At 41.3% G+C, this 12,712-nt stretch overlaps 1 protein-coding gene across 1 annotated transcript; it reads left to right on the top strand.

The window, feature by feature from the left end:
• Positions 1–218: 218 nt before the first annotated feature.
• On the top strand, positions 219–12,508 carry LOC306921202 (extracellular calcium-sensing receptor-like; the record flags this gene model as incomplete). The annotated part of the gene is made up of 11 exons (XM_079498314.1): positions 219–263; positions 2,645–2,902; positions 6,305–6,435; positions 6,596–6,791; positions 7,497–7,583; positions 8,830–9,099; positions 9,452–9,658; positions 9,734–10,009; positions 10,589–10,819; positions 11,239–11,362; positions 11,595–12,508. The coding sequence occupies 11 exons, from the start codon at positions 219–221 to the stop codon at positions 12,506–12,508; spliced, it is 2,739 nt and encodes a 912-aa protein (XP_079354440.1).
• Between the last annotated feature and the right edge of the window lie 204 nt (positions 12,509–12,712).

Genomic DNA, 12,712 nt, shown 5'->3' with positions numbered 1-12,712 from the left:
AACAAAGACTGCTGTGGAGTTTACCATGTTGTGTTGGAAACTTAACACTGAACATTTGTGGAGAAATGTGTTTTTTCAAGTAACACATGAGATTTTATGAACTATGCAAACAATAATGAACATTTGCTTTTGTTTCTCCATCCGTTTTTCCCAGCACAAGGAATATATCAGCTGCACAAGGAGTATACTTTCATCTTCCATCACGTGACTGCAGGGATATGGGGTCGTACCACCGCTCGGCGGCCCAGTTACGATGTGAGAATGTGAGGGTCAAATTTTCATCTACCCGGTTTTAATGGTACATTTGGCATCATGGCAGTACAGTAGAGAATGCTCAGATACATTCACGTGCACACAGTACACACACGCGCAGGAGAGGGACAGATGCACACATGCAAGCACACAGAAAGGAAAAGACAACAGGGAATTGTTTTGTCTAGTAAGAGAACTTATCTGTGAAATGTCCTTTGACTTAGAAACCAACAGCTGATTGTGTCGTGCACGGTTCATACAGGGCGTGCATGTGCGCGGTGTGCGTGTACCAGTGTAGATCCGCTGTATTGGCCAGGGAAGTCACTATTGGCCAGGGAAGTCACTAGATTTAAGTGAAATATATACTTTATTTAGGAAGTTATAGTAGAGAGTAATTCATTGTCAGCCCGGTCAGCATTGCCAATTCAGTGTTTTAAAAAAATATGCAGGGACAGAGAGTTTGGTGCAATTTATGATGTTTTTCGACAATTTGGAAGACCCTGGGACACTCCAACGCAACAAAGTACATCTATTTGTTAGGCAAAAGCAACAGTAAGAAGCCTGAGGGCGAGAAGCTATTATAATGTAGATGTGTAGTGCAGGTGTGCGCGATTCTGTAGCACTAAAATGTAATTCTGTTCATAATTTCAAGGCACACTAACAGAAAGTAATACTAGTTTGGGGAATTAATCGTATCCCTCAATATTAGTCTCATATAAAGTCCATCACGTTTAAAAATAAATCAATAAAAGTAAAGATATATTCAGGATGATGCTGAGTTCAAATAATGAGTGCAACTTTTGATGTCCAGGTAAAAACAGGCATTGTTTTAAATTGTTCTAGTACAACAGGACACCCGGTAAAGAGCATCTATGCTCACAGATAATCAATAATCAGACAAGCGACGATTATGGTCTTGGTGTTCTAGGACAATGGGTTTCTACGGTAAGATTATATGCTTAAGCATTTTAGTAATATCAATAATATAATCAAGGCCTATGACAGAGAGAGAAATATCAGCACACTGTAATCGGGTCATAGTCAGTGTCATTGCAGGCAGACAGTAATGTGAAGAGTCATACCTTTATTAGGGAATCCCCAGCAACCAGTTGAGTTGATACAAGGGACCGACCCTTGACCTCATATTTTCCTGTTATATCTGGCAGAAGTCTTTTAAGTTAAAGTGATGATTTTGACTGCATGGACATTTCTTTCATATCCACACATGGACGCATGTGTGGAAGGAAACAAATGCATTACAGCTCAAAAATAGCATAGTTAATGTAGTGTTATTCAGGACAGGGAAGGCCAAATTATGTATCGTAAGGTCGCGTCAAGGTATAAACACCATGTTACAGACAACATGGTCAAGAGTCTAAGGTATGGACTAAGTGTGAGTGAATCTGTCACAAGAAAAGTTAGAGGTTTTCCACCACATGTGACACGAATAGAGTGTCTCACAGGTTTTGTTTTTGAGTGGACGATTTAACCCTAATACATTTTTCCCCCACAGAAGTACAATAGCGGGGAGAAACAAGTCTGTAATCATGATCTGCTGAATAACATATGTAATAACATATGTAATTATTTTTTTTCCCTCGCCCGCACAGGATAAGTTTGGTGAAATGTGCCTTTTTTTGGAGTGTGGGCCTGAAATATATTATTAATTCAATTATTTGTCCACCGGGTTGGGAGGATGTTATGAAGAGGGCAAATACTAATTGTATTTGCATGTGGAAGAGTGAAGCATGGTCTGAAAGTACTAACACAATTAACCCAGTTTTAACCATTTGTGCCTGTGCACTGCCTGTATGAAAGAAAATACATTTGGAAGAGGGCCACTTATCTTGTTATTAGAACAGTGTTCTTTAGAGATAACAAATCCCTACACAGTGCAACTCGCCAGGGCCACGAACAAATGGATGGGTACGTATAAGACACACATGCTGAATGAATACACACACATTTTTTTCATTGTATTATTATTATTAAATTATGTATGGGCAGAATGTTTAGATGAAATATTGATTAAGGTTAAAAACAATATTTTATGTTACCTGTAAACGGGTGGATCAAAGACGGGACATGAGGTCCCACACACACAATATGCCAGTGTATTTTTTTGGGGGGGGGAAACCTGCTGTTCAGTTTTGTCCCAAAACACAGATAGCAGACAGTGCAAGGGAGTGCTATTCATCCTAAGGCCGACCTAAAGTGGAGAAGGGTCCAGGCCCTGGACTGCACCCTGCTATAGGGAAGTCCAAAGGACCTAAGCGTTCGGCCGACGACCATCACATCACCAACAGGGAGATGCGCCTCGGGCGTCGAACAGCCACCGCCCCAAACCAGACATCAGAGGACAGGGCCAAACCAACATGCTCGGTTGCCACAGGCCCAGAGGGGCTACATCGGACGCTTGGAGATCATCACATCGCTGCCACAGGCCCAGAGGGGCTACATCGGACGCTTGGAGATCATCACATCGCTGCCACAGGCCCAGAGGGGCTACATCGGACGCTTGGAGATCATCACATCGCTGCCCCAGCCCCAGCGGGGAGCTAGGACGCCAAGAAGTGACACAGGTTTCGAGATGCAAGGACACATGGACAAATTGACTATGTACCACTTTGATCAAGCCAAATGGTCAAATGTCGGTGCAGGATGTTATCCATGACCACTTGACCAAGTCCAAAGGTCAATCTTCGGTACGTTGGAGATCATCCTTTTCCTGAACTCATGATGGAGATATGCACAAAGTCACATTATGCTCGTGACGAAAAGGATATCAATCACAGACAATACGAGTCAATGATTTGGATTACCGGACGAGCCTTGTGGATACTATCATCAAGAAGGCGTGCAAGATTAGACACTGCCGTTTCGATTTGGATTAGCGGTCGAGCCCTGTGGATACTACTGTCATCAAGGATGTGCGCAAGACTAGACACTGCCGTTTTTCAGCCGCACTGGAGATGCATGGCCTGTTCAATGGGAGGCATGCTAATCACACGTGCCTAAACAGTATCAAAGAAGGCACAATCAAGAAGGAAAAGACAATTTGCGATGGAGATTCATGCAAGGTCATCTACTATCTGACATGGATTCGATGCGGGACAATTGTGCACAGTTGCTGATATGGAGATGCGAGGCACAGCCTGTTTTTTGAAAACTATCATTGCCTGGGATCTACGCCCTGGACACTGTCGGTGAAGGGGGGGTCCAAACATGGATTATTTTCTTTTTTGTTTTCAGTGAAGCAGAGTTCTTATTTGTTTTTTATTTGCTGCCAAATACTGTTATTCCACACATTGTAGTATACATGATGACACCCACACATTTCACAGTCGTTCAAAGAGGGCCTTCAGATCTAAGGGAGGCAGCACAATTCCACACAGGAATTAAGTTGTGGACTGGAGTAGGCAAGTTCTGGATTAGGTGAAGTATGTGAGAAAGTAGAGAGGCTAATGTCATTTATAATTGCAAGCATCACCAAAGACGATAGTGTGCGCAAGGAGTTAACTGCCTTGCGTTGATTGGAGACAGTGAATAAGAACATTTAGTGGAAAGGTAATGCTCAGAGATCAGTGAGCAACAATAATCAAGAATAGAATAGTCTTAGATTAGACTGATTTACTGATTTTGTTTCTTAAATTTTATTCTATGAGTGTAGAAATTAGACAGAACATTACTTGATTCAAGATTGATTATTCATTAGTTTAGAAATAAGTTAGTCTTTAAATATGATCAGTGATCTATTCAGGATATTTTGTTTTGTTTTATCCTCCCTTTTCTTCTCATTCCTTTCCCCATTCCCCTTCCCCCACTCCTCCCCCCCTTCCCTCACCTTTTTCCTTTTTATTAATGATTTTTGTATATTTATGATTATATTATTAATGTTAGATGTTTTAATGTGTTTTCTTTTTAATATGTAGCGTTGGATTTCTTGATTTCTCTCTCTTTCTCTCTCTCTCTCTTTCTCTCTCTCTCCTTTTTCTTTCGCGTAAGCAATCACATTCGCATGCGTGTGTTCGCCCATATGGATGGTTGATGAGGAGGGGGACTCGGGTACAATTTTCCTAGCAAAGATTGATATCACAGATGAAGTAATAAGGTGATATTGGCTAGTTTTTTTTCGGTTCCGAGAATGTGATTGCGATGACGCATTTTCACACTGTATCAACACAGTATCAGTTGTTTTTTCAAAACAAAAGAGGGCACTGTTATGGTATTAGCCCATGCGCAGTACATCTTAGTCTATGTACTTGAACTTGAGATACAGTGTACTTGATATGTATTGTGTACTGCCGGTACTGTAGCATACTTTATAGATAGGCTACGAGAGACATCTAGGCGGCAGCAAGGTCAGCCTTGCTGCAGTAAGCACGTTCTTCTGTCTCATATCTTATTGTCACGTCATTATGATCCAGCACTATATATGTTTCCTGTTTGTGTAATAAACTTTGTGAACCTTAGCGTGATACTGTCTCGTTAATTTGTTCTCCCGGGTACCCGCCGGCCGCCGCCGCAGTCGCAGTACCAAAGGAATACTTCAACTGGATTGTCACACACCACCCAGCCTGCACACACTACCTGTCTGTCAGAACCAGAACCAGACGAGGGTCCAGTACTTAGATTACAACAGTTATTATAGGCAAATTATTAAAATCAACCAGTTAGTATTGTTTAACTGCATCATTTTTGAAGGCCTCTGGATTCAACATGTTATAGGTATTTTGTGTGATATATTCTTTGTCTAAAGGCCTATAAACAATATTCTCTGTAAGGTTAGCACCAGCCATTGTGCACATACCGTATCATCCATCCATGGTAATTATTTCAAAAGTGTATTAGACGAACTCTAAGGAGCTGTTTGCATCAATGCTTGCCTTCTAAAGGAAACCCTTCCTAACGCCAGAGTTTAGTTGAAAATATTTAAGCTCATTTAAGCTGTGAAATGTGAAAGTAGCCAAATACTTTCAGATTTTGTCCAAACATCACACGAATCAGTACACACTAAACATGATCTCTATAGTCATGTGATCAATATGGAGCTGTCCGGTTTCTTTTCTGACGAAGTGTTGAAGTAGTTCCGGATCCAAGCACTTTTCCCATAGGATCGATCGTAAAGTGAGAATTAAAAGATTGTTCATTAGGGTTCATATTCCAATCGTGTCACTTTTGAATGTGAAACAATAGTGTTTGTTTTGCTGAAATCCAAAATCAAATGCAACAATATTCTGGAATTTTATGTTTCTGTAGATTGGCAGATTACTGACAGTTTGTATGGTAGGCCTACATTTAACCAGTGTTACTCCACAGTGCTTCACCTGAGCCTCATGACGTTGGTGTCTTTACCTATATGTTTTCAATGCTTCTTTCACATGAGATCATTTCGTTGCTGTCCGGAAGAAACCACCTAACTCCATTCTTTTTTTCATAAATCAGTGCTATTGAACACGCTCCAGATTTGCCTTGAAATCCATGCAAAATCCATGAGAAAACATGGAAAATCCGCAAAATGTTGGGAAAGTCGGCCCCAAATCAGTCCCCCCGCAATTATGAAATGCCCCCTTTTTTAAATGTTGGTTTTCTGGAAAAGGATACAAATAAAACTATGTTGCTATATCAGTGGTTCTCAAACACGTGTGTGCGTGCGTGCGTATGTGTAATAGATATATTATAGGACACAACATTATTTTGATATGATAGGATTGTTAATGTAGGCCTATATTAAGCCCTGCCTCTACTGCCTCTGACCAAATGGGTGCATGCATGCTGTGAACGATTACGTAATTATCATTCTGTGGTACAGGAGATGGCACAGCACAGATGGGCGGTGTGAAAGATTACGTAGTGGCACAAGGGTGGCACAGGGGATGGCACAGCACTGTGTATAAAACATATAGTAACTGGACAATGGCTTTAGAGAGGGGAGGGGGGTGTTAGGACAGTCATGAGGGCTTCTCCAGAACTATACATGTACTTGAGCGTGATTCTGTTCTCTTCATTCTCTGCTTTGTCTACCTCATCTTCCTCTTCTTGTGAGTTGCAGGCACTTTTTAATGTCAACAGCATTTACAAGGCGGGGGACTTTGTTCTGGGTGGTTTGCTTGAGATCCACTACAGCCCTGTCTTCCCTGAGCTGACTTTCACCTCCAAGCAACAGGAGCCCACTTGCACTGGGTAGGTTTCACAAATACTGTACAACAACAGCAATCAAGAGAACAGGGAACAGTCTTGTTAGATATGTGTAGGTTGCCTACTTGCATATGTCTACAAAGATATATAAACATGCAATGTTACAGAACATTTTATGTGTTAGTTTTTACACTGCGTGGTTCAGAGCGACCCAGGCCATGGCTTTTGCAGTTGATGAGATCAACGGAAACCCCAGCCTGCTGCCCAATGTGACTCTGGGGTACAGTATCTATGACATCTGTATCATGCTGGGAGTCGGGTTCCGCGCAGCCTTGTCATTGATCAGTGGGAGAGAGGAGCAGTTTCAGTCGAATGAGACGAGCTGTGTTGGGTCTCCTCCAGTACTCGGAGTAGTGAGTGCGTCCTCAACCATTTCGATTGCCGTCTCTAGTATACTAGGTTTGTACAGAGTGCCCATGGTAAGTTCATCACTTAGTTGAAACCCACTTTTACCATCACCAATGCTTGGTTTTGGTTACTTACTGTATTTATAAAGAAAATAAAAAATAAAATTGTAATAGTTGGGTAGTTGAATGTATCATACCATTCTAATGTTAAACCTTATGATCAAACACTGTCATCAATACATAATAAGGTTACAGCAATGGCATGAAACACAATACATTGCAACATGCGTGCACAGACGGTCTATAAAATCTGAATCTTTGAGTCAATTGTGGTTATATCACCAGCCAATTGAAGGTTACAATTTCAAAGTGAGTCCACAGTCCACACATGATTAGGCCTGTCACAATTATCAAATAATACCCTAATCAAAATTTTCTTTAGATAATCACAATTATTTTTGCATATTTGTCAATTGTTTCCACGCTGAAAAATGGCCATATACTTAAAAAATAGCTGATCTACAAGCTTAAAATATCACTTTGTGGTGTTCGTAGATCTATCTCCGCTATTTTGTAAATTTTATGGAAGAGAAAAAATATAAAAAACTAGATAATGTGCCCCTCATAGCACAGGTCACCAGGAAGAAGAAGCAAAAGAAAGAGTAGGCCTATATTTCAGATGTTTTGTACCTTTTCCAGGTCAGCCCCGGAGCCACCTGCGCCTGTCTGAGTGACCGGAACCAGTTCCCATCCTTCTTTAGAACAATCCCAAGTGATGCTTTCCAGGTGAACTGCTAGTACTACAGATAATACTGTTTGTATCAAAAAGTACTTCACGTTCCACACACTTTTGATGAATTGAAACTGGTGGGCCCTATTGTAAACAAGAGCAATGCTTTATGGTGTCGTCCACTCACAGTTAACAGTTTTTGTATTGAGTTGTACTGTACTTTAACTGTACTGTAATTCTGCAAACTGTCAATATATACTTCAATCAATTGTCAAATACCTCCCTCTAGTGAGTGTAATCAATACTGCATATTCCCTCTCATTTTGCTTGTGTGCATTACTGCTGGAGCTGGAGGTCTTTATTGAAAGTGTAAAAACAAAAAAGAGAACGATTAGACGTTTTCCTTTATGGAATCTGTGTAAGAGATTCACTCACTTCCCCCTATGTACAATCTTGCCCAGAGATGGGCAAATTTGATGATGGAGAGGCCACTACAGTAGCCTATATTACACACTCACTCCAGAGGGTCACATTGCATACTGTCGGGCAGAAACCACTTATCTCCGTATTTTAACTTTTTCCTACTTTGTCATTCTATGTTACACAAAAGTAGCCGAAAATCTGCTTGATATATTTGAAATTAGGGATGCACCGAAAGGGAAATTCTTAGCCGAAACCGAATACCGAATATAGGAAACAGTTGGCCGAAAACCGAATACCGAATATCCGAATATGATTAATATTATATATCTTTTTTCCTACCATTGCTGTCATGGCCGTACCTTAAAACTACCTGATTTATGGCAAAATAAATGGTTATGGCAAAACTTAACTTAACTAATAATCACTATTATGGGTCCATAACACATTTATTCATCTCTTTTGAATGCATTAATTGCATACACTATTCGGTGATATATTTTCTTCCTATAGTATAGGGGCCGAAAATGCATTTTTAACCATTTTCTGCCGAATATTTTCTGTGGTCGAATATTCGGTGCATCACTATTTGAAATGGAATCCTGAAATATTTGTATAAACTTTTTTAATTTCAAATTAATTTAGAACTAGCCTACTTATGTTAACTTTATGAACTCAAATACAAATTCATTAAAAAAGACAATGTAGCACTATAGTCATTGAGCTAAGATAGACTGAAGTAATTATAGCGGGTTATCTTTGCATGTTTGGAATTATAACAGCTGTAAAGGTGAGGGCCGCATGAGGCCCCCGCGGGCACTCAGTTGCCCATATATGATCTATTCTAGAACTTGCATGTCCTTCCATTCTTCATCCAATCAGGTGCAAGCTATGCTCCAGATAATGAGGCGTTTTGGGTGGACCTGGTTTGGATTGGTGATCATTGATAATGACTATGGACACAGCGCTGCCAGGTCCTTCCGGTCTGAGGTGGAGCGGTCCGGGTTGACTTGTCTGGCGTACGTGCAGGTTCTGCCCACGGACGGTGACCCAGCCGAACTTAAGAGGATTGTCACTGTGATGAAGACATCCACAGCTCGTGTCGTCATTGCATTTGGTTATGATAACCATATGGTTAAACTCCTGGAGGAGGTTGGGGTTATGATACATGTTCATTATGGTCATTCATGATTATAGGGAATCTGAAATTAGCTATATTAAAGTTGAGACATTCTTTCAGAAAATTAAGTAGGTTGCTTTGTTGTTGTTTTTGTTGTTTTCGCAACCATTTACTTATTGCAGTGCAGCAATTGAATCACTCATTGGAACCAACAATTCCATTTATTTATTGAAATGCAATTTAATCACTCATTGGAATAAACAATTCCAATGCTCAGCAATTGTTATTTATTTTTCTTACATTTTTTTGCCTTATTTTGCTTTTTATTTGGCCATTAATGAGAACTGTAGCACATACACACATATATTCTGTTCAACACAACAGGTGGTAAAGCAGGATGTGGCAGGTCTGCAATGGATGGCCAGTGAGGTCTGGTCGACATATACTGCACTCCAGACTCCTGCCTTCATGCCGTACCTGAGAGGCACCCTGGGTATCGCCATCCGTCGTGGAGAGATACCAGGTCTCAAGGACTTCTTGTTAAAAACACATCCTGACCACCACCCTGACAAGAGACGTGAAAATAACCTAGTGAGTCTTTTGTTTGATTTAGTATCTAAGTATTTACTTTTTATATGTGGCCAAGTCTTCATTGTGTTTCTTCAGGTGAAGCAGTTTTGGGAGCACACATTTCAGTGTAAATTTGCACCCCTTCCACCAGCGTGGGTGGATGCTGGTGGAAGGGTGTGTACTGGACAAGAGGACCTAGGAACAGCAGAGACTCCACTGCCTGAAGTGTCAGACCTCAGATATGAGTATAACGTGTACAAGGCTGTGTATGCTCTGGCCCATGCCCTCCATGACATGCTGCAGTGTGTGCCGGGAAGGGGGCCTTTCACTGGGCACAGCTGTGCCAGTTCGCTGAAAATACAACCATGGCAGGTGGGATATTAATTCACAGTGCTGTTTCAGTTAAAGTTTCTATAGATGAACCCACATTTTTAATAATAATATTTAAATGACATTATGAAAGGCAAGACATTTTTATTTGTATATAGAGTGGTTGTTTCGTAACGTCTCCCTGTCTCTCCAGCTCTTTAATAAACAGAAAATGTATCTAGAGATGAATTGCACATTTCCTCGAATTAGGAGAGAGAACATCACAAAGAACATTTATAAGCTTGTGTTTCAGTTCCAGTTTTGTCTGCTCATTTATTTGTTGAATCACTTTTTCACCAATTTCACTAACACGTATTTGATTGAATGAGCCCCCCCCCACACACACATCGCGCACGCACGCACGCACGCACGCACGCACGCACGCACGCACGCACGCACGCACACACGCACGCACACACACACACACACACACACACACACACACACACACATGATTTCTCTAGGCCTATTTCAAGGGTGTAGTTAATACATCAATCCCTGACAATGTGTATAGTGTTAATGTGATTGCATACAGTAGTTTTTAGTTGTTGTGTCTTCCTTCATTTCCTTCACTATTTCTAGCTTGTGTACTACCTGGAAAAGGTCAACTTCACCACATCATTTGGTGATGAAGTATCCTTTGATGAGAACGGTGATCCCATACATTCAATCTATGATGTCATGAACTGGGTGTGGCTCCCCGACGGAAGTGTAAAGGTTCAGAATGTAGGTGTGGTCAAGAAGTCGGCCTCCGGAGATAACGAACTCATCCTTGATGGAGACACAATTTTCTGGAGCTTTGAATCCACAAAGGTCCCCTTATTGGCTTTCTAAAATATCTAATGTTGAGCTCGTTATGAGAATGTAATTTATTCGAGTCCAGTGGTTTACTACTTTGTCTGGATCAGGGCTCACTTGGACAGTGTGCATTTTCTAAGCATGTTTATTTTAATGATCAATCACATTGGTATTCAGGCAGTACGACTCTGAGTGTGTGCTGGTATTCAGGCAGTACTACTCTATTTGACCTGTATGTCAATACAGGTATTGGATTTAGGATATAACTGCTTAAACACTTGCTATAAACACAACACGAGATCAGAACACTGGTATCGGTATTCGGTATATCGGTATCGCCTAACACAGAAATTGTGGTATCGAGATTGGATCGGGAACTGAAAAAGTGTATCGGGATATCCCTAGAATCAATGCATTGTTACTTCCCTTTGTAGCCTCCTCAGTCAGTGTGCAGTGAGAGCTGTTCTCCTGGAACCTGGAAGGCCAGAAGGAAAGGAGAACCTGTCTGCTGCTTTGACTGCAATGCTTGTTCTGAGGGAGAGATCAGCAATCAAACAGGTTGGTTCATACTTGGTTTACTGGTCCATAGCCTGCAGGTTACTATAGCTATAGCCCATACCCTGTTATACTAGTCCATAGCCTGTTTACTAGTCCATACCCTGTTTACTAGTCCATACCCTGTTTACTAGTCCATAGCCTGTTTAGTAGTCCATACCCTGTTTACAAGTCCACCCCCCACTTGAGGATGATACTTAATTGTCTGTCCCTTTAACCTTGGTGTCTTTGTTAGACTCTACAGTGTGCATCAGTTGTCCAGAGGACTTCTGGTCCAATCCCCAGCATGACCACTGTGTCCCTAAGAGCGTGGAGTACCTCTCCTACCACGAGCCCCTCGGTATCGCCTTGACAACCATCGCATTGTTCAGCACATTTATGTGTGTCATTGTCCTGGGGATCTTCGTCTATCATCGAGACACACCCATGGTACGCGCCAACAACTCAGAACTCAGCTTCCAACTTTTGCTGTCACTCAAACTATGCTTCATGTGTTCATTTCTGTTCATTGGCCGCCCCAGACTATGGACTTGTCAGCTGAGGCATGCAATATTTGGGATCAGCTTTGTGCTGTGTGTCTCGTGTATCCTGGTAAAGACTATGGTGGTGTTGGCTGTGTTCAAGGCCTCCAAGCCTGGGGGTGCAGACATTATGAAGTGGTTCAGTGCTATGCAGCAGAGAGGAACAGTTATTGTTCTTACTTCTATCCAGGCAATAATCTGTATAGCCTGGCTGGTATCTGCCTCACCAACTCCCCATAAAAACACACAATACCTCAGTGATACGATAGTCTATGAGTGTGAAGTGGGATCAACAGTTGGTTTTGCAGTGTTACTAGGTTATATTGGCTTACTGGCACTCCTCAGTTTTGTCCTGGCATTCATGGCACGGAATCTTCCAGACAACTTCAATGAAGCAAAGTTAATAACTTTCAGCATGTTGATCTTCTGTGCCGTGTGGATAGCCTTCATCCCAGCATATATCAGCTCTCCAGGCAAATATGCAGATGTAGTGGAGGTATTTGCTATTTTAGCATCTAGTTTTGGCCTTTTGGTGCCGCTGTTTGGACCAAAGTGTTATATAATGCTTTTAAAACCTGAGAGAAACACTAAGAAGGCCATCATGGGTCGTGGTGCCTCCACGACATAGGAGCAGAAATAAAATTATACTAACATTTTCCATGTGTGTATTTTATAACAATTTGTGTATTATGGATATTTTTGTATTGCTGAAATCCTTGTAGTAAGGGCATTTTGTCAGGTATTTGACCAATCTGGGAACTAAATCGTTACCAAGAAATTTCTTCACCAATGTGTTTCTAAAGGTGTCTAATAACATATACTAAAAGTTTGA

Source organism: Electrona antarctica (genome assembly GCF_951216825.1).
Source record: "Electrona antarctica genome assembly, chromosome: 4".
Taxonomy (NCBI): Eukaryota; Metazoa; Chordata; class Actinopteri; order Myctophiformes; family Myctophidae; genus Electrona; species Electrona antarctica.
Note: the sequence above shows the minus strand (reverse complement) of the source record. Positions and strands in the feature narration are given on the sequence as shown.